Source organism: Epinephelus moara, chromosome 7, assembly GCF_006386435.1.
Source record: "Epinephelus moara isolate mb chromosome 7, YSFRI_EMoa_1.0, whole genome shotgun sequence".
Lineage (NCBI taxonomy): Eukaryota > Metazoa > Chordata > Actinopteri > Perciformes > Serranidae > Epinephelus > Epinephelus moara.
In genome coordinates, this window is record NC_065512.1 from 4,130,427 (window position 1) to 4,152,207 (window position 21,781).

The following is a 21,781-nucleotide window of genomic DNA, read 5'->3' on the forward strand; positions in this document are numbered from 1 at the left end:
TTTCCAGGGCTGGTACCTGCGGTTATTCCACAGGCTAGTTAATAACATGTCGGGCAGGAAATCCAAAGTGTGGGATCATTTTGAGAAGGTGAAGGACGAACCCAAGGTGATATGTAAACTCATCTTCATTGGTCGACTACAAACATGACGTATCATCTGAAACATGGAAGTAGCTACATGCCCATTAGCCCACAGCGTCATTAACAGGCGGCTCGCTCAGTGTGTGACGTGCACTTGGAGATAAAATATAGGCCTATATTAGGTGGGTTTGGCAGTTCAAGGTTTCTGGTTAAACAAAAAGGAGCTATCTCTTCAACAAAAGCCCCGTTTCCACCAAGCAGTTCAGTTCAGTTCAGTTCAGTGCGCTTTTTATAGTACCAATAAAACCGTTCCATACTGTCCCCATTTTTGGTACTGCATATATTCTAATCCCACTCACAAAAAAAGAAAAAAGCATGGCAGTGCATCATTCCTGTGGGCTATGGCAGCACTAAACCGCTGAGCTTGCCTTAAGGCCCATTCGTCCGTATCCGGATCCGTATTTAACGTTGAGCATAAATGGGCCTTAAGAAGGACTTAACTCTGTGTCACCGCTGATGAGGAAATACAGCGAGTGCTGGACGGAGCGGTGAGTGACAACAACCCCGAATACAGCGAGTGCTGGACGGAGCGGTGAGTGACAACAACCCCGCCCACATTTAAGAGGACCGTCTGTGGTGGAAGTGCTAGACGGACCTAGGATCTAGGTACCATGTGTAAAGGGTTACTGTTGGTTCCAAAGGTACTGTACCGAAAGTGTTCGGTGGAAACGGGGCGAAAAATGTTTATCTCTGTAGGGATCCTTTCCATAATGTTGTCAGACACAACACGCTCTTGTAGTTGACTTAAATTGACGGTGCACAAATGTCCCAAGTGGTTCCTTCACAGCCTGTTAAGCAGCTGCCGATTGTTGTGGTCTCCCAATACTGAACCAATTTTGTAAAAATCCTTGTCACCATTAGTCACTTAGTCATAAACTCTTAGGGGAATAGGCTGAAAAATATCAAAGTTACCCTTCTTATACACTGTATCCATTAAGCATGCATTTTCAGCCTTACATTTGCCAAGTATCTTAGTTATGACTGCACAAGATTTGTACATCTTGGCATTAAGGATAAGAGCTGCGGGACATAACGAGCTCCTTGTAGCTTTGCTCGATAATTTCAACACTTGTCATGTGACACGGAGAGGCCCTATGAAGGTCAACTACACTCTGGTAATTAGATTATTATAATATGGGCCTCGCTCCAGTTCCTTCAGACTGTATCCTCATTTATCTTTCAGCACAGATGTCCACATTGGCCACGGACGCAAATCAGGATTTAAGAAATTGTCTGATGTGGATAAAACGTCTGAAAGACTTGGAGCGAGGCCTCAGCTTTAATAGTCCTCATAAATTTATTGTTTGAGTAATTTCCAAAGAGGCTGTAGTCTTTTGTATAAACTGGATCTCACCTGCTGTGCCTGTGCAGTGTTCAAGGCCCCCTGCCTGGACGTGAGCTCAGCAGGAATGGGTAGGCTCCACGCCTCCTCAATACTAGGAAGCATTTTACTCTTATTCTGCAGACTACCTGGCTGTAGGTTACACAACTGAGCCTAGGAGAAATTGTGTAAGACACAAACTTTAGTGCTGAACTTGGGTTTAACAAAAAAAAAAAAAGGCGCTACAAATACTACTGCTTACTGTAGGTGGTGTTTTAGGAAACCATATACAGAATATAACAGAAATGTTCAATGCCATGAAGGTATGCTTTACAATTACACGTGAGAAAAATGTGTTTAAACACACCAATATGAATCATTATTCATATCTCAGTGGTCAGAAATCAAAATGACAAAAGCACAATCTGCATTTTAAAAAGCCAACTGCTTTGGCAATGCTTGGCAATAAACACAGCACTTTGATACACACACACCAGAATACTGCACAACATCTAACAGACAGGGCTGGGTGATGGTGGTACCAGTCGAAACGGCAGCCGTACCTGCAGCAGCTTGATGCGTTGTGTGAGTGCAGCAGTGTTGAGGCAGGCCTTGCTGCGTGTAGCATTGATGTAGCACTTGATAGCGTCGTGCGGCTGCCCGCAGGATTCGTAGAGGGTGCCCAGGTCCATCCAGGCGGCCGCGTGGCTGTGGTCCAGTTGAACGGCGCAGATGTAGGCCTGCAGTGCATCCATAGGCTGGTTCTGCTGCTGGTAGAGCACCCTGGAGGCAGAGGCAACGGGAGTGAGATGATTCTCGTGCCATCTTTTAGGATTTAGGTCTTTATCTTTCTGAGCCATCCCAACTCTCAGAGGACACACCCCACCCTCCCACCCTCCATACATCTATCTATAGATCCTGGCTCAATCTCCTGCTGCTCTGTTCTCCACCTGCTCCCTACGTCCTCTGTCGCACTGCAGCTGCTTTATCTCCCCGAGGTGTTTTCAGAGCCACTGGCGCCCTGAGCTATAACCACCCTTGAACAGATGAACTTTTATAAAACGGCTAATTCTCCCTCCCTCAAACTCACAGACGTTAGCATACAGAAGTTCTGTTCTTACCCTATGGAGCACCAGGTGTCAGCACTGGCCTCCGACTTATCAATGGACTGGCGGTAAGAGATGAAGGCATCCTGCACCTTCCCAATACTGGAGTAGCACCTGGAGGAGAGAAGATGGACAGAGGAAAAAGGCATGAGATATGAGAGAAGCATGTATATAACCAGATAAAAGTCTCACCTGGTGAAGAGGGCAGCGTAAACATCGTAGCATAGTAAGACATCTGCTCACAGGAAATGCAGTGCTGTTTAAGTGCAGCAAATAAGCTTGTTGCAATGATATCGTTTCCTTAATTTGCTCAGAATTTCAGTCGTCCATTTACTTTACAGCTTTGTTGTAGTGGCAAAGTTGTAGCTGTAGTTCCTTTGAAGCCTCATGCTAGCTTTTCATTCGTGGCAATTGAGTTTATGACTCAAAAATCATAAAAGCATGTTCAATTGTGAAGATTATCTTACTGAACAAAACATGGAAGTACCTTATGTCAAGCTACTTAGATAAAACACGCATCCTCAGTACACTGGGCTGTGACAGCTACATGAGTAAAAGTTTAAGAGAATTTCCACCTCTCCAATCACACACAAAAAACCGCTGTCTCACATTGCCGGATAATGCAACCTGAATACTGGCAATTTGGCTCAGAGAGCTTTGACAAATAAGAAAACAAAAGCAAAAGTTGCAGTGCCACTGCACAATAGCATGCATCTCAAACAGCACTTGCATGACGGCAATGAAATGTTGTGTTGAAGTTCACAAACAGGGCTGCATGTCAACTTCTTTTTTATTGTTTTGCACACTGCACTGACGCTGCAGAGGTTAAAAGGTTTGTAGTACAGGCTGAAATTGTAGCTGGAGTATAAAAGTATCAAGTAAATCCATTTGGGGGAGTTTAAAAAGTCATTTGTTGGACACAGCACTGAAAACATCATTTTAAATATATTCACTGACAATCATTACTTAGGCCTGTGCACATAGCAAAGAGTTATTAAAGTCTCTTGTCTGAAATGTCTGTATCATCACTGTGCTGCAGTTTTATACACACATCAGTTGCCTCCATCCAGGAGTCATCTCACGTCACATGAAAGACTACAGCTGCCGGGTAGAATTCGGATACGTTACTGATTTACTTCACGCATAAACAAGCACGCAAACCCTGACCTCAAACAAACAAGCAGCTGTCTCACACCCATGTAGCACAAAGCTGTATCGCACAGGTGCTGCTGTGGAAATTTCAATCACTGCACGGACTGATTTACATGCAACATACATCACGTGTCTGCATATATGTATATGTGTTTAAATATCCACACAGTAGCCAAGCCAGCTCACGCACTGTGGCATGGGTGAACATTTCTCTCTTCCGCAGCTGTGCAGGGATTCAGCTGATTTACAGATAGAGGTTCAAGACTTATGAACTACATCCTTCAGTGAAGGAAGTAATGGTAAGAAATGATAAGAAAGGTGGGGCGTCTATGCAGGTGAAAGGTTAAATCTTGTATGTCAGCATGTTGAGGGTCTTATGTGCAGACTGCTTAGTGTAAAAAGAGGATGACAAACAACAGACAACTTTTTAATATCCAGGATGTAGCTGAGCCTAGTCAACACCTAAAGGCACAGCACAGACCTCGAGGGGGGTCGTTTACTTATCCGCTCCAACGCCTGCGTGCATTCAGCCTGTTTTTTTTTGCCCCCAGAGAAACCCACGTCAACAACACAGGAACAGGAGAATTTGGTGTGAAGCACGTGTCCTCGTCGGGCCGATGGGGCACTGATCGACTATATTCAACCAACAAAAAGCTCGTGTAGCCAAGATTATTATCGCTGCACACTGGCAGATGGCTTCTAGGTAAAGCAAACAGTCTAATCTGGACTCGGGCTCCGACAGGTTTGAGGCAAGCCCTGCAAAATACACAAACACTCACACCCTTGTTTGCCTTACCTGCCGAGAAAGTACCAGGACTGGCCAGAGTTCGGGTCTGCTTCTAAAGACTTCTGCAGACACTGGATGGCATAGCTGTCCTTGGTGCCTTTGTCCCCCAGCTGCTCCACCGTGTGATGCATCCAGCCTGGAGGAACAGAGAAAGATCAGAGGGGAGTCTTAAAGAATCAGCTCAAACAAGAGTTGACTTTGCTCTTGTTCCTTAGTTACCATGTGCAGAGTAGAAACTAAAACGTGTGGAATCAGATCACATAAAACAGGTAAAGTCAAGCACCTGAGGCCAGAGACACAACGTGCAATGAAAAAGATAAGACCGCTGTCTGATGTGCAAATGGATCACACTCATAAACAACACAAATGGCTCGTCCTTCCAAAGCTCTCCAACCAAAAAGGAAGCGAGGACAGAGGCAGACAAAGAGGGGGATAGGGGCGCACACACACACACACACACACACACACACACACACACACACACACACACACACACACACACACACACACACACACACACACACACTCCAGACACTCACACTGTGCAGTGATGTGCAATTCACAGCAAATAAAAAATCTCTCGGGAAGACAGACGCAAGCAATCACAGACTCCCCAGTTCCTCTCCTGTACACCTGTGGCAAGCTCCACAGGTCACCATGACAACCTCAGCAGGCTAGACTGGGAATGGTTTTTACAACTGGGTGACTAGTGGGGGTGGTGTCTACACAGTGGAGGGGCAGGGAATGGAAATGTCTCTGCGTTTGCACTGAGAAATGTGTGAAATAGTGTTAATGTAACATTCCAGCTGCTGCTGCACTTTCACAGCTGTGACCCTGACGGTGATCTTAAAGCTTTAATTCATAAAATGTCACGAAAGCAACGGTTTCCTTTTCTCTCTTAAAGCACAGTTTCAATACAAAAGCTGACTACACTTTGAGAACAACCAGTGCATCACATTATGATCTGATAAACCACCAAGTGCTGGTGTATTTTAATCTCAAGGCTACAAACGATCTGCTTTATTCACCAGATCTGAAAACATCATAATCAAATTACATTTTCTTGGCAATCAATCGTCTCTTATGATTCGACACAATACAATAAACAACAAGATCAAGAACGAGATCTACACCATTCCATTTCTGTTTTATGTCAATATGGAACGCTACACTTTTAGCCACCCAAGAGCACTGGGCTGTTGGTTTAAATATGCGACAGAATCCTGCACTGGGTCAGGTACCCGATGGGTAACCTGCAAAAAGAAATATGTATATATAAATTCACAGATACAGACATAGGTAAAAATAAACTACACGTGGGTGGGCAGTGAGTTAAGAGCAAAAATATATTCTTTATTTTTAAGAATAAAACGCAAATGTGCAGTATATGTGTAATATTTCGACATCTAAATCATTATCAAGCCTCAATTCCTTTCATTTTGAAAGTCAGTGACACAAGTGTAACCTTTGACCCCGTGGTCACATTGGTCACCGACGTGAAACTTTGCAGCCCGAGGATGAGGTGGCAGCCTACATGGAGTTCAAGACACCCAAGGAGGATCCTTTGGAGGTTTGATGGTGGTGGAAGGAGCATGCTAACATGTTTCTTAACGTGGCAGCGATTGAATGTTTTCACCATCCAGTCAAAGAGACGTCTCCTCCGCTTGATTTGGAATTCAAGAATGGAGAACCAGCTTAATGTGAGGGACTGGAGACTGTGTATGGGTGCAGGAGGGTCGCAGGACTTTTATTAATGGGTGCGGCTTTGACTTAGACATAATGACAGGTAACGGGTCTGTTCTGGTACTGGGTTTAAAAAAAAATGGACCAGTGCAGGACTCTGATATGCATCAAAATCAAAGCAGCAGAACGTGTCCTGTCCAAAGGTCGAAGGATACCAAGAAATATCAAGTCTTTTCATTACCAAGACAACAAAGTCACCCACTGACACTCGCCAACATCTAGCTTCCCTCTTCAGCAGGACAGGCATCATGATAACAATATTAAGCTAGCAGTGTGAAGTCAGCAGCTGTAAGTTTGTTTCCAGATCATAGTAAAAATATTTGCCTGTAAGTATGAGCACACATTTCATTTTATGTTGCATATGAAGGAAAATGGATGGTTTGTTGAAACAATATCATCTCAATGCTAATTTACATTAGCATATTAATTGCAATTCTCATTACGTGTTAGCATCAAGCTAACAGACTAAGCTCAAAATACGTGCTGCATGGTTGCAGCAGTTAAGTCAGAATAAGGTTTATTACCAAGTGGGTTTTCATGAACAAGGAATTTGCCTTGGTGTTAGGTAGGGATGCACCGAAATGAAAATTTGTGGCCGAAGCCGAATAATATTAAACTCTTGGCCGAATACCAAGTACCGAATACCGAATGCCGTTGTTTAGTTTTTCATTAGTTTTTGCAGATGAACCCCCTCCAGATTAGTGTTGTCACGGTACCAAAATTGGGACCCACAGTACGATACCAGTGAAAGTATCACGGTTCTGAATAGTATCAGGATACCACAGCGAAAATGAGGCAGATGTGCCTTTTGTCATTTATAAAAACATAAATCACTTTTCTATAATACATCAATGATATTTCAATGGAATAAATTACTTACTGACTTATTCATACTTCAAAAACAGCATCAATAAGTGATTAACATAGGGGGGATCAAAATAAAATAAATAAATAAAATAAGAATCAACCAGCCACCCTCCTCCCCTGACAAGTCCCTTCATAAGTAAAGAACAGTCCCTAAAGTGCGGTGAGGTTTGTTGACCAAGAGAGAAAAGTGAACGGCTCGTTTCTCCTCCGATACGCCACATACTGTGTGCTGCCACGGCTCGGCTGTTCAGGTACTTTTGGGCAGTCATGACAACAAGTTATTCACCTGGAGCTGGACTTCTCCGTCGCCGGTAAGCCGTTATCATGCGCCGCCGTATTTGACAGGAATACGTATTCCTGACCGTGTCTGTGACCCCCGTTCAACCCACAACCGGCGGGATTCGCCGTTTCGTTTCTGCTGCTGGTTGAAATCTGAACTCACACAGCGAGCTGAATGATTTATTTTGCCTGCACTAAACTATTTTTAGTCGCAAATGTGAGTGCGGTGACGGACAGAGTAAAATATCGCCACACTGCCAACATTTTTAGTCCGTCACCGAACGTTGTTTGATTGCGTTATCAAAACATGCCGCTATTATTCAGCCTTACTTTTCACTTATTCCACCGAATACCGAATGTGTGGTTTTTTTCAATATTCGGCCGAATATATTCGGTTACCGAATATTCGGTGCATCCCTAGTGTTAGGTGCATACAATAAACACATTCGGAGGAAATAAAACTGAAGGCAAAGTACTGCAGTCTGGAAGAAAAATATAGAATAGAAAAAATAAAATAAAACAATAAATAGGATACTATAAAAATGTTTTAACATAAATATGTATGAAATAACTGTTAAAACTTATTGAAATTATTTCAGCATTATGCTATGCTGCACAGGTGACTGAATATGGTTAGTTTTGGATTAGCAAAATTTGCAGTTTTAATACGAATAAACACTTTTATTATTTGAAAACCCAACACAGGAACGAGATGGGACAAGAGCCATTCTTCCAGGATTGGGGACAGGACAGGAATAGTGCTTTTACTCAGTTGGGAGTGGGACGGGACAGGAGTGAAAATCCCCTCCAGTGTCACCTTCAATGTGACGCTTTGACGATGTGTTATGTATGTGACCCTTCTCTGGGAGATTTACAAAGCAGCTAGCAGCAGTTAGCGGCTAACTCAAAGAAGAAGAGGACAAAATCAACTGCCATATAAGACAGGAAATGATTGTTACTATGTTATTCCATTGTTACTGTTTAGAGAGCACTGGCAACGTGTATGTTATGTTACGTCATACCCGCCCCCTTTTTTTGCTTCTATGATGCTGGCATGCGGTCTGAAATCACACACAGGGGCATCATGGTGCGAAGTAAAGAAGGGACTTTGTAGCAGCCCGATAAAAAAGGCTGTAGTCTTAAGGTTTGTCCGCAAACCTAAATGTATGTATCCATCTGCACACGTGCAGCTCGACTGTTACCTTTCAGTGAGAATATTTCACCAATATCACCTGTTGAAATCTGTGCATTTAAAATCATAAACGAATCATAATGTAGAATTTCTAAGAACTGAATTAAAGAGGTTGGTTAATCTGAGTTGTCGTTACGATGTGTCATAGCACATTTACATTAGCTCCAAACATTCCTACGCTTCATGTGGTGTCACCTGTCACTGTGCATCACTGTAATTAGTGCCTTCTTGTGTTGCACGCTGCCTCTGGAAAAAAACCTGAGCTAACCTCACAGCCTGGTAACTCTCTGGTGACTTTGTGCACCCAGATCTAACAAAGCAAAGCAAAACCGTTCAGTCCGACGCTTCCACAAAACTAATGGAGCTGCTGCGGAGTGATTTAGTTCAATATTTAATTTAAATTCCATCACAGACAGATAAGATGGACAAAACTGATTCTATGATTTAATTCGTCTTTCCTGCCTTGTCCTTCTGACCCACATATTCAGCCCTATCAGATTCCTACTGTCTCTGAGTTGCACACAGCCACATTCATCATGCATTCATTGACACATTATTTCACAATTGCAGTGGGGATGCATTTAAATTAACATTGCAGTGAATGTTGAAGGGTGTGTAATGGAAATTCAAACTCTGAAGTCACACTGGAATCACTGGAGAGAATTTCAGAGTGATTTTCTTTCTGTCGCATGATATTTATCAGCAGAATAGTTTCCTGAATCACCTCTGCTTCTCACTAACCATAATTTTGCATGTGAGTGCATGTGCATGTCTGCACCCTGTGTGGGGGAAGGGAGCAAGAGAAACAAAGCTTTGTTGCAACACAAACGCTCAAATAAACACTTTGGAAAACAGGTAGAAAGTAGCAGGAAAGAAGTTTGTGTGATGTGGAAAGAAATCTCATTGAACAACATGATGCCAACAAAAAACACAAAGACGCCCAAACAGCACCAAAGTATGATGCACGATCACTTCACTGCCACACAAACTAATTCATGACACAGAAACAGACACAAAACACTGATGCAAATTTCAGCCTGTGTATCTGTCAGACTCCACATGAGAAGCCGAGAGTATGAGTGGATATGATCGAGGGACACTCACCAAGCTGTTGCAGTGTAGTCGCTTTCACCTGTGCAGGAAGATTTTCCGTCTGCAGCAGACTCTCATACGCTTCCTTCGCCGCTCTGTATTTCTTCTGCAGGCAGAATGAGAGGGGGAGGACATGAGAGGACGGAGAGAGACAGAGGGGTTGTTTAAGCCAGACAGGAGGGTCAGTGTGTTTTATGGTTCTATCTGGACAGACACAAAGAGTCTTAAGACCTCCTCACACTTGTAATGACCAGAGACACACACACACACACACACACACACACACACACACACACACACACACACACACGGGGGAGGGTCAGTGTGGAAGAGGACAGGCCAGACTCAACACGTCTGGCAGGTTTAAGTATGTGTCTGCGTCGAGGTGTGTGTCCACTCCAGTGCACGCTTTGTGTTTTGGGGAAACCTGAGCTGGCCGGTCTGAAGTGAGCCCACTGTTTGTTTTAACTTGGCGACCTTATTGACCTTGAGTCTGAACTCATACGTTGAGGTGTGTGTGTGTGTGTGTGTCGGCTGAATGTTCTCTTATCAGTTCGGACAGTCTCCTTAAAAGCAACCTGCCCCCATCACCAAGACTCTGCAGCTTTAAATGCACACACACACACTCCCTGTCTGGTCCCGGACTCTTCCTGTCTGCACACAATAAAGACACCTCGGGGTAAACACTGACACTCGGGGCACATAAATGAGAGAGGCTCTTAGTGGTTCCTTCCTGCTTCGACTAATGATTGTTCTCGAGTCAGGCCTGGGCCAGACGACACACACTGATAGGACACAATATTTGAATAGCTGTTTGGCTCCCGTGATCAATCCAAAGCACTCAACACAACTAGGGCTGCAAATAACGATCATTTTCCTTATTGATTAAACTGCCAAAGATTTTCTAGATTACCTGATTAATAGTTTGGTCAATATAGTGTCATAAAACTGCACAGAAGTCCATTGAAGTTTGTTAAAGTCCAAGATGATGTCTTTAGATGTCTTTCCAACCCAAAAGATATGCAGTTTAATGTGATATAAAACAGACAATAGCAGAAAATATCCACATTTAAGAGGATGAAAACGGCATTTTCCACCATTTTTGCAGGAAAAATTGCTTTAACAATAATTCATTTATCCTAATAGTTAGCTATTGTTTTTCTGTTGTCTAAAAAAAAGCTTTTAATCTCTTTGTCTACCAATCGTTGCAGCTCTCAATTTAAGATTCGCTGAAATAAAGAGCTAAAATATAACTAATACAGAAAATCATCTGTTCAGTTTTATGTACAGTTTTGAGTGCTGCTGCTGCAGACTGAAACTTTCCTGGACATCACTTTCCAATGAGTCCAGAAAAAAATAGCATCAAGTTGTTTCAATAAAAGGAAATAACAGACATGCCTGAAGCAAAGAGCACCTGCTGTGTTCAATATTGTTTCATATTCTTTCATTTTTTAATCCATCCAAGGGCTCATTTCACAGCTGAAATATGTTCTCAATAAAAATTATAAATCACAAGTCTCCTTCAAAAATAATCCAAGGCACACTGTAGAGTTTTTGCAGAATTAAAATGCCTTTACTTTACATATTAATAAGAATTTCAAAGGACCAATGCATTGCGACTGACATAGGTCTTTATAAGGTTTATTTTGTAAGTTCCTTTATAGTCAGTTACACGCCTCATCTGCAGCAGCTGTGCAGTAAATAACTGCACGTCAGCGGCACAACTGCAGAAGCTGCAGGACTCTTATCAGTAGCACCTTTCACACTGCCTGTTCAAGGCGGAAACGTGCAGTTATTCTGCCTCACCGTTCTGTGCACAGATACGACCATGGAACGGGGTGCAGAGTTGTTCCACCTTTAAGCCCGCAGCAGAGATAGTGACAGAGCCAAATCAATGCCTGTGTGAAAAGTTTGAGCAAGCAGGGTGGGACGGGTGGGACGCTTTGACAGCTTTCTACATGTGTGACCCACCACTGGGAGATTTTTAAAAAACAGCTAGCAGCAGTTAGTAGCTAACTCAAAGAAGAACAGCAGTTTAAAATGTTTGTAAATTGGGGAGCCAATAAGGTCAAGGACCTCATTACCCTCTGAGCAGAGGACGAGATTAACAAAAAAAAAAAAAAAGTCTTAAATGACGCTTCGTTATGTAGTTAAATGAACAAAACACAAGTGACAAGCACAACATAGCATGAACTTCAAGTGTCGTAGGTCCCTCAGACTTAGTAGCCCCTTTTACACTGCCAGATTTTCCGCGAATGTTGGGCTGTTTTGCCGGCTAGCTGCTAGCATTTATACACACAGAGGCAGATTGGCGAGTTGATCCGAGGCACCCAATTTTCCGCCACGTAGGGTAGACATATTGGCGGAACCCTTTTAGTTTAAACAGACTGAGGCGGCCTTCCGCCACGGGAGGGGCTGTTGAAGACTTGTGGGAGGAGCTGTTGATGACGCTGCACGTACGACCCACTGGCTGTGGATAAACAGGAAACAGNCGCAAACAAAGAGGCCATTGACCGTCAGATGACGGGGACGGTGAAGAACGGGCCGATTTACAGGAGACTCGCCGCCTGACCATCGCCGCCTGACTGCTTCCATCCCACGTCACGGTTTACGTCACACGCTGAGCTACACATTTTGTTACTTGCTCACGCCCCCCATTGCCCTGAAAAAGGCACATTCATTTTGCTGCACTCCCCGATTTTGTTTTTATACTGCCAATGCTGAAAAAAGACTGATTGGGCTTTCCTGCAAATTTGCACAATTCCTGTCTAAAAAGGGCTAGTGTTACCGAAACTGAGCCGAGTGAGACTGTTATAAAAGAAACAATGTGTAAGGGCCTACGTCCACGTAGCATTTTCTCCAGAAGAAAAGTGGTGGCAGGGCACTGGGGAGGGCCGGGCGTGGGTTTTGGCAACAATATCTTGACATTAACGATAGCTAGGTAGCTAATGCAACACTACGTTAACAGAGGGTTGACTACACAGTTCACAACAACCTCACAACGGTTCGGTGGTTAGAGCACAACATCCAGTGTCCGCTGACCGATCTGCTCCCAAAAAATGGGCTTTTCTGTCTCTGTTGTGACAGCGGCCTAGCTAGAGGAGAGCATGACATCACCAGTGCCTTTCTGAAAAGCTTTTTTATCTCGCTGGTCGCATTCTCTTCATTTTGAACAACTAAAAAAAAGTTGCTGGTGTTATGTGGACACAGGCCCTCAGGAGAGAGGACAGGCCTTTAACTCCTTTCACATAAAACTGTTGCTCAGCAAAGATCAGGAAATACAACCAAATTGTTTATTTAAACGAGCATGAATATTACTTGTTTAAAAATTAGGCTTCAGATAATATGTCAATTCTGAATCATTCATTTGATCTAACTCAGACAGAAGCTCAAAAGAGAGAGAGCGTCATGGCATTCAACGATTACGGCACCCGACATACCGACACAACACCACTTTATCCTGTTAAAACAATCCTCACAACTTGGATTCATTTTTATGAAAAACCCTTTTGATTATTTGATCTGAGGACCCTTACAGACTGAAGGAATATGAATGCCTTACAGGGTAATGGAGGAATGGACACATAATTTGGAGGTAGCCAACAACTTGGTTTTATACATTTAAAGAACTTCTATTTAAAAAGAATGAACTGCTTGGGAACCAGCCCAGACTTCTAACTGAGACAGGTGTTTATTTGTCAAAATGTGGGGGACAAGGCGTTTAACTGAAGTTTTACTGTAGGTTGGTAAAAACATGGAGAAATTGTCAGTAATGAACTCAAAGCTTGCCACAGCTTTGTTGCTATGGTTGCCTGCAGCTTCACCCACCTGACTCATAACTGTAGTTAAACATTTATTACGACTGTGTTACAGGTGCACTGATACACACTCTTAATGGACTCCTACAAACCTGTTAGAATCTGTCCACCTTTGTTAGTGGAGGATTTACAACCATATGATTCATCACCTTACTTCCTCTGGTTGACTTTCATTCATAATTCTGTTTTTTTACACTGTGTACTTCAGACCGGTGAGCTAAAGAGCAGTGTGCCTGCTCTCAGGAATGCTGATGTGGCATCCTCTCTAGAACTACCGCTTCAGCAGGCGGGCTGAAGTATTAACGTCGCACACACACACTTTGATATCAGAAGCACGCAAGAGTCAACAAGCTGGTGACTGGGCTCGGGCAGTATCTACTTTTCATACCTTGATACATTCCTGGAATTTGAGTGAAAATGGAAAGAATGGCGTGTTTAAAGTGTCCTACATTTTAAAAACAGAAACAGTAATTGATGCTTACCTGGATCTCATACAAATGAGCGATGTGGAACTGAACTGTGGAGAAAAAAAAGAAGGGTGAGGGTTTAACTTGTCAAAAAATCATGGATATTACACAGTCACCCTGCAGACCTCAGTGGGTACAGATTGCAAACAGTATGGAGCACAGATGGGAGGGGGAGTGGGACAGTTTCCCCAGAGTGTACATGTAATCTGAAATCACAGTGTGTATGTGCAATGTGCTTGCAAGCACTTCCAGTTCTCTCTCCATGTGCTGTCTCCTAGGCAACCCCAGTCTTGGGCAGAGTCAGCAGGGAAACGGCAGCAGAGAGGAAAAATTGCTCTGTAGAAATATTCCTGTGCCCTTTCAATATGTGCTCCCTGCCGCTGACAGGCTGGTACATCACATCTGATATTGCATTACAACAGCAGCGCGTGGCTGGTTTGTATGTGGCCTCTGGTGATTGCAGCGACAGTACTTACTTTCAGCTTTGGACAAAGTGCAGAGATTGGAGTCGATCAAAGCCAGCTGAAAATGCTGCAGAGAAGAAAATAAGAGGAATTTTATTACGGACGGAAATGTATAAACTTTTACACAATCTGCATTATGCAAATATCACCTAATTACTGCTGCTCTCAGAACATAAAGTACAAGACTTGATGCCTGCAGAGGAACCAGGGAGAAATTCTTGATCTCCTCCTCATCTGCTTCACTAAAAGCAACGCCAGATCCACACTAAACCATGAATGAACCCTGGTGACCGTAACATGAGAGGACACTGATCGCCAGAGGGGCTGAACCTTAGATATTCTTGTCCCTGGTTCACTCATCTTGCTCCAATCTTCCCTCCTTCCTCGCGTCAAACCAGACGACACACTCCTCAAAATGAGACTCCGGCGTCCTCTCCCACCATGTGAGCTGAAGACAGTGTTGCCGGTAAGACAGATGTCTGCAGAGGCTTAGCCTGGCTGCCAAGGCGTGGCACGCTACTAGCCAATATCTCCGTCCAGGGTCATTGAACAGATTAGCCTGTGAGTACATCACACACATCAGAGACAACTCTCTGGGTTTTCTTTTCCTGACCCCCGCGGGCTGCCATACAACTCTTACTTTCTCCACATGCTGACATGTTGCTAAGCCACGTTTACTCTGACCTTATGCTTCACTGTAGTGCATCAGAAATGTGCAGAGCAGATTAGCATACCAGCAGCTGAAAGGCACCTGAGCTGAATTCAAAGAGAGGTGTCTGCTCCTGTTAATCTGTAAAGGGAGCACTGTGGCGCCCATGGGTGGCTTCAAGGTGACAGGCTCTATTGCAGTCACCAAAAGCTGCACCACAGTCTCACACAGCTCCGTGCTTGTAAAAAGGCACCGGCAGTGTCTCTTATCTGGGTCAGTTAAAACTCACAGCTCCTGAACATTAATACCTCCAACACAAGGCTCTAGCACACAGTTAGAGAACAGACTGTACTGCTGCTGCTGCCCTACTCCACCGGTCAACTGTGGTGGATGTCTTGGAGAGAAAGCAAAAAATAAAAAATTAAAAAATGCTGGAATCTTAAAGGCAAAATCTGCCATCTAGGCTACACGTGCATGCAGACACAGGACTTAGAATAAACTCCATTTAAGCAGAGCTATGAGCCACAAAACATCAGACACACTCATCACAGCCAGATGCCTAAATGTCAGAGAACACACATACACACACACACACACACACACACACACACACAATTGCGTTACCTAGATCGCTGGCACATCACACTCCTCCTGAAACCCCACTGCATCCTCCTGTAGATCTCTCCCTCTGTCTCTCCTCTCCTTCCCTTCCTTCTCTTTCACACTTGCTCTGCCACCAGGCAGATAATGCAGCAGGATTGTCAGCTTGGCATTCCACCTCCCTCCCCATGTCTCGCCTTCCTCCCTCTCTCACTCCTCTCTCCGCTATCTTTCTTTCTCTCTCCCTCTCCCTCCTCCCCCTCTTCTATCCTGGTGTCACTGATTACTATTCAGCAGACGGCTGCAGTGGAGAGTGCAGAGAGATGACACACAATACCTCAAAGCTGGAACCGGCAGCGCACACCACCTCTCCCCGTCTCCCTCCTCCCCTCTATCTCACCTCCTTCCTCAGCTCAAAGCTCCTCTCCACACACACACACACACACACACACACACACACACACACACACACACACACACACACACACAGCCAACTCATCACCTTGCAAATACACAGCGCACTAACACACTCTTGCAAGTCTCTCATTGGCTAAATTAGCAGCGACTGGAGGGATGAAGTGCAACAGAAGACGCAGTCGCCGGCTCCTAATTAGGTTAAAATGTATTCTAAGAACCTGCAGCGTCTCTCCATCACACACTGCCTCTCAATCTCTTCCTCCATCCAGCGTGCTCAAAGGGAAAGAGGGATGAATGAAGAGGAAGCACCATGAAACATGCATCCTTTCTTCACTTCCTCCCGGCACTCATCATCTGCAGCAAACTGTCTTTTCCAACAATTTCCTGTTTTCCCCTCTTTCCATTTCCTCTCTCTCATTTCTCCCTCTCCTACCTTTATTCAATCTCTGCTCCTCTGAACGTGCACTCACCCTTTCCTGTAGATAACTGGGGCAGTCGTGCGTGTGTGTGTGAGTGTGTGTGTGTGTGTGTGTGTGTGTGTGTTGCTGGAAAAGAGCCAGGACCAAGAGGGAGGGGTGCATCCAACACAGAGTGAGGACGTGCAGCACGTGCAGCCCACTTAGCTCAATGCTGAACCACCACAAGGATCAACACACACACACAGATTCACACACATAATGCGTCATCTCCGACACACACAGCCTTCATTTTAATTTTAGCAGGGTAGACAGACTATCATGAACAACTGAAATCAACAATAATAGAATAAAATATTCAGTTCAGAGCTGCAACAATTAGTCAATTAATCAATCACTTAAACAGAAAATTAATTGGCAACCATTTTGAGCATCAATTATTCTTTCAGGAACTATTATAACATTAGCTGATTTCACTCCTTTGTCATACACAATAATACACTGAAGAGCTTTGGATTGGTCGGATAAAACACACATTTGAAGATTTTACCTTGGGCTCGTGGTAATGATGCAGGGCACGTTTCACTATTTTCTGATCTTTTTGACAAAAGAATTCAGGTTTTTACCAGGAGCTGAATTATCCACAGACGTCTCTTCCTCTCAGAAACAAGCGAACCAGGTGATTTAAACCGGTAAAAACTCTGAATAAAACGGTTTCATGTTACAAATCAGACCTTTTAACTACGATGGTCGACACAAAAAAGCGAATGGCCCTATCTAGAGCCAGTGTTTGGTTTGTCTGCTCTGGGCTACTGTAGAAACATGGCGGTGGAACATGCCGATTTACACAGACGAGGACCTGGTCCTTACATAGATATAAATGTCTCATTCTAAGGTAACAAAAACACGACGATTCTTATTGTCAGGTGATTATACACTAAAGAAAACCTACTGATGAGATTTTACTCCACTTTTGCCAATACATCCCCTAAATCCTACACACTGGACCTTTAAAGGACTAGCCAATGTTAAATATTTTGTTGAGCTGTGTGTTTACATGTTCCTAAACAATAGTTGAACCCAGAGAGATCTGTACTTTTAATCAATGGCATGGTCTGTGCCATTTGGTTACCGTCGCCTGTCAGTTGCATCATATCCCCTTTACACATGAGTCACGCCGGAATTCAACTGGATGCGTGTCTGTTGTGGAACGGCTACACTGGTTATCCGCTGTGTGCTCCGCCGTCCGTCAACACCCACCGGCTGCGTTTGCTGTGCAGAGCGGTGCAGCTCCGCCGGACAGCGGGAGTCACGAGGACCGACGAGATCTCGCGAATTCACGCATAACCGTGCGATATAACAAGATGTAGTTTCTATAAACAGAACCACAAAACCAGAGGAGTAGTAGGAAGACATCTGGGTGCACCTCCATGATTAACATCTCCTCGTCCATGGTGTCAACAGGGTGAAATGACGTCTGAAAACCTCTGACCTGTTGACTTCAGGCCTGCCTCTGCTCATTATGTAGTTTTCAAGGTGTAGTGCAGGGAAATATGATCCACCGTGAACACTGTGTATTTTATTTTGAAAATTAATCGGATGTTTATTTTGTTTCTGTGCATGACTTCCTGCCCCGCACGATCTGCTCTGTGCTGATTTGCTGCGTTGTGCTCCAGCGTCCGGCAAAAATAGAAGTCCTGCGTATCTGTTGCAGTTGGGTTTATTCAGTGTTTTTACCAGTTTAAATCACCTGGTCTGTTTAATTTGGAGAGAAAAAGATCTGGGTGAATAATTTAACTCCAGGTAAGAACCTCCTGAACAATGAACACTAAATGAATTTTAACCAGGAGAAACTGATTGCAATGACGGCATTGCTCCGTCTTTTGTTACTGTTTCTACTGAGAGACCTCTGGCAGCAGAGATATACATACTGTGCATGTAACTGATGATGGAAATAGTCTTTGCAGCCGTACTTCAGTTAGCCTTAAGAGACTGTATCAGAGGTGCTGACTTAAGCATTAATATGAATTATAATATCAAATGTTTCTCCAAATCAGCAACATAATCAGAGAAACAGGAAATATTCCATTTAACATAAAGCCTTTAAGTTGAGATGCAAAAATTCTCTTAAAGGCTTAATAGTATCCTTCTGCATTGAAATGCATTCAAAAACCCTCCTGTGACCGACTGTCTGGAGCGGGACAAAGCCCCGGATCAGATAGCAGTCGGTCCCTAAAGGGGACCAGGACTCTCAGACAACAATGGATCCATAGGCTCCATTCAGAGAGCCCTTCGTTACCGGCTGCACATCTATGGCTCACAGGTGTCAGGAGACAGTAGACAGGGTTTAGCTCAGACAGACGGGACAGATGATCCAGCAGCCTTTGTAAATCTGAGGACTAGTGAGGTCAAGTCTGTTTAGGCAGGAAGGAGGCCTCTATGACTACACGTCAGGTGTACAACACACACCGGCATGGACGGAAAATGATTCCAGTGTGTTCATGTTGGTATCAGTCACTTCAAAGTTTCATGTCGGCAGGTTCAATGTCTGCATAATTCAATAGATAGTAAGATTATTAAATGATTATTTTGAGCTTAATTCACAGGCAGTTTGTTACCAAAAAGACTAAATGCACCCCTACCTTTGTAATTTACACCACAGAATGATATGACCTTGAAAAGAAACATGATGTGGTGATGAAACTCATGTCTGGATGTCAGACTGATATCTGCCTCTAAAGCTTACTGCCAGGCCCTGCTTGACCCGACCGTGACCTGAACCAAAATAAACACCATGACTCTATCTCACTCGGCCTATCACACCATTAGACTTTTTCCAACCGTGCAGATTTACCTTTAAGCTTGACTCGTAGTCTGTGTTGACTTTAAACATGAGTCCCAGTCTCAGATGAATCTCTTTAGCTCTTGAGAAGCTGGGGTCGATGTAAAGCACCTCCTGGAACGCCTTGATTGCCCTGGAAACAGACACAACAACAGAGTACGTTTATTAAAAACAGAAATGTATATTAATATTCAGGCCAACACTCATGGTGAATCTGGAAACACTCCATCTTGTTACAGTAATATCAGCCTCTTGCCTCATTCTTGTACAACCAGATTAGCTGCTTTTAATCAGCCGTCGTTTCACAAACGTTCATCAGAGGTGTGCAATATGGACACACTCAAACATCACAGTATGACTCAATACTTCAACACTGATAATGTGGTGATAATTTAGGTATGAATGTGACCGGCTAACCAACTACAAAATGCAACCAAAGGGCACTGGGGACGGGGTGAAATCCTATTTTTGGAACCATCCCTGGAGGTGGTTTGAGATGTATTCCAGCCAGATGTTGACATGGTGAACGTAGTTCCTTTCTGCTGCTATCAGTAAACTTCTAAAAACCAACAAATCGCTTGTTGAATAAAAAAAAGTAAAGCAAATGGCACACTGAACTGAAAAGATACCGATAAAAAAGTATACTTAAAATGCAGTGTCCCTCTGATACTGTCTTTTAACTAACTAGCAATATCGCCGTCTTCCGTAATGTATTTATCACACCAACTGACATCACAATGACAATTAAAGAAATAATAATATATTGTGCAACCCTAATGTTTGGGTAATGTCTGATGACATCATGTCATGAGGAGACAGCATGCTCTAACAGAGTTTGGCCTGTATTTGTAGTTATAGCAGCAATAGCTTGCAGGTGCTGGGAGAGGTTTCTTTCATCATATAAACACTTGTACACTTGTAGTATACCGACGCCTTTCCTTTACACTAATCACTCTCCTTACAGCCATCTGAAGGCAGCAGGTATCTGTTCCGTCTGCCGTCTCTAGCCCCTTTTACACTTTCTGTTCAGGGCCAAAATACCTCGCCTTTAAGCCGCCTCGCCATTGTGTATAAAAGGTACATTCATGGACTGGGGGGACAGAGTTGTCTCACCTCTGAGCTGAGAGCTGAGGTAGTAACAGTGCGAAAACGATGTCTGTATAAATGGGGCAGCCAGCAGGATGGGACCACAGGTGGCACAGGTGTGACATTTTGACAACGTTAATGCCATTGTCATTGTTTAGAAAGCGCTGCCGACACATTATATGTCACACTAGAGGCTGACGCCGTTGTGTCACACGTAGGCTTGTCAAGATACCAGAATTTCAGTAGTCGATACCAATACCAATGAATTTCCACGATTCTCGATACTCATTTGACATTTAAGAGGCACATGACAAAGGCTTGCCATGGAAAGAAAGACGAGAGTCAGCCTTCAATGTCCACATTCGTATCCTTAAAAAAATGTCGGGTTTAAACCGGGCTCGGGCTCGGGCTCGTAATTACAGTTAAAGGGACAGGACAGGCTCGGACAGAACATGCACGGGCTCGGGTGGGATCAAGCTGGATTTTTGGGCCCTATCTAAGCTCTAGCACTTGTAGAAGCCATTGAATTTCCCCTCAGGGGGATTAATAAAGTATATAAAAATAAAAATTTAATTAAATTTTTTTTAAAAATTCTAGCAAAGACGATGGAGAACAGGTGTTCTTCTTCGGCGCTCGTCCTCAGCACAGACTGACGCGCGTATACTGCCCGTCAGTTCCGACAGGAATCGACACGGTCCGCTGAGGGCAAAGTTGTAGCCGGTACTTTAAAAAAAATAAATAAACAAACAGGTACCGATGTATTTTTTGCGTGTTGGCATCAACTTGGTACCGAAGTATCGGTTCTCATGACAATCCTAGTCACATGTCACGTCCATTATGCCTCTTTGGATTTCTCGATGCTAGTATGCATCTAAAATCACACACTGATGCAGCATGTTGCCGCCATTGTTTGGTTCTGTGTAAAAAGGCAGAGGAGGCATTGAGAAGGGACTTCAAAGCAGCTCTATAGCGCCATCTCTGTGTAAAAAGGGCTTCGAACTGAAGTGATGTTACCTCGTGTTTATGTGCGCATCACACATGCATTTTGATTAATTATTCTACACAGGCTCTTTTACACATCGACGGAACACATTAAAAGAAGTTTTTACAGTTACATGAAAAAAGTGAATCTCTTAAAACTTCTCTCTCTGCTTTCCCCTCTCTCAGGACTGTCTGTCTCTGTCAAACTGTCACCTGGTGAATCCATCCAAAACACTGGTTAACCAGGGTCATCACCAGACTGTCAGTGTGTAATGACGGGGAGAGCTCTCTGATTGAACAGGGTGAAAGTAGTGGATGTAATGAGCCATGACTGTCACAGCTTTTAATTTAACCACCTAATC

The 21,781-nt window shown here is 43.8% G+C and overlaps 1 protein-coding gene across 1 annotated transcript in view; it reads right to left on the minus strand.

Annotated features, from left to right (window-relative positions):
* The window catches only part of kdm6a (lysine (K)-specific demethylase 6A), a 61,464-nt gene that overhangs the window by 17,129 nt on the left and 22,554 nt on the right, over positions 1-21,781 (minus strand). The window contains exons 6-13 of the mRNA XM_050048413.1: positions 19,365-19,485; positions 14,441-14,495; positions 13,980-14,014; positions 9,692-9,785; positions 4,516-4,642; positions 2,583-2,681; positions 2,025-2,244; positions 1,495-1,635 (exon numbers count right to left, since the gene is read on the minus strand). Coding sequence (XP_049904370.1) covers positions 1,495-1,635; positions 2,025-2,244; positions 2,583-2,681; positions 4,516-4,642; positions 9,692-9,785; positions 13,980-14,014; positions 14,441-14,495; positions 19,365-19,485 — 892 coding nt within the window. The remainder of the gene's footprint in view (positions 1-1,494; positions 1,636-2,024; positions 2,245-2,582; positions 2,682-4,515; positions 4,643-9,691; positions 9,786-13,979; positions 14,015-14,440; positions 14,496-19,364; positions 19,486-21,781) is intronic.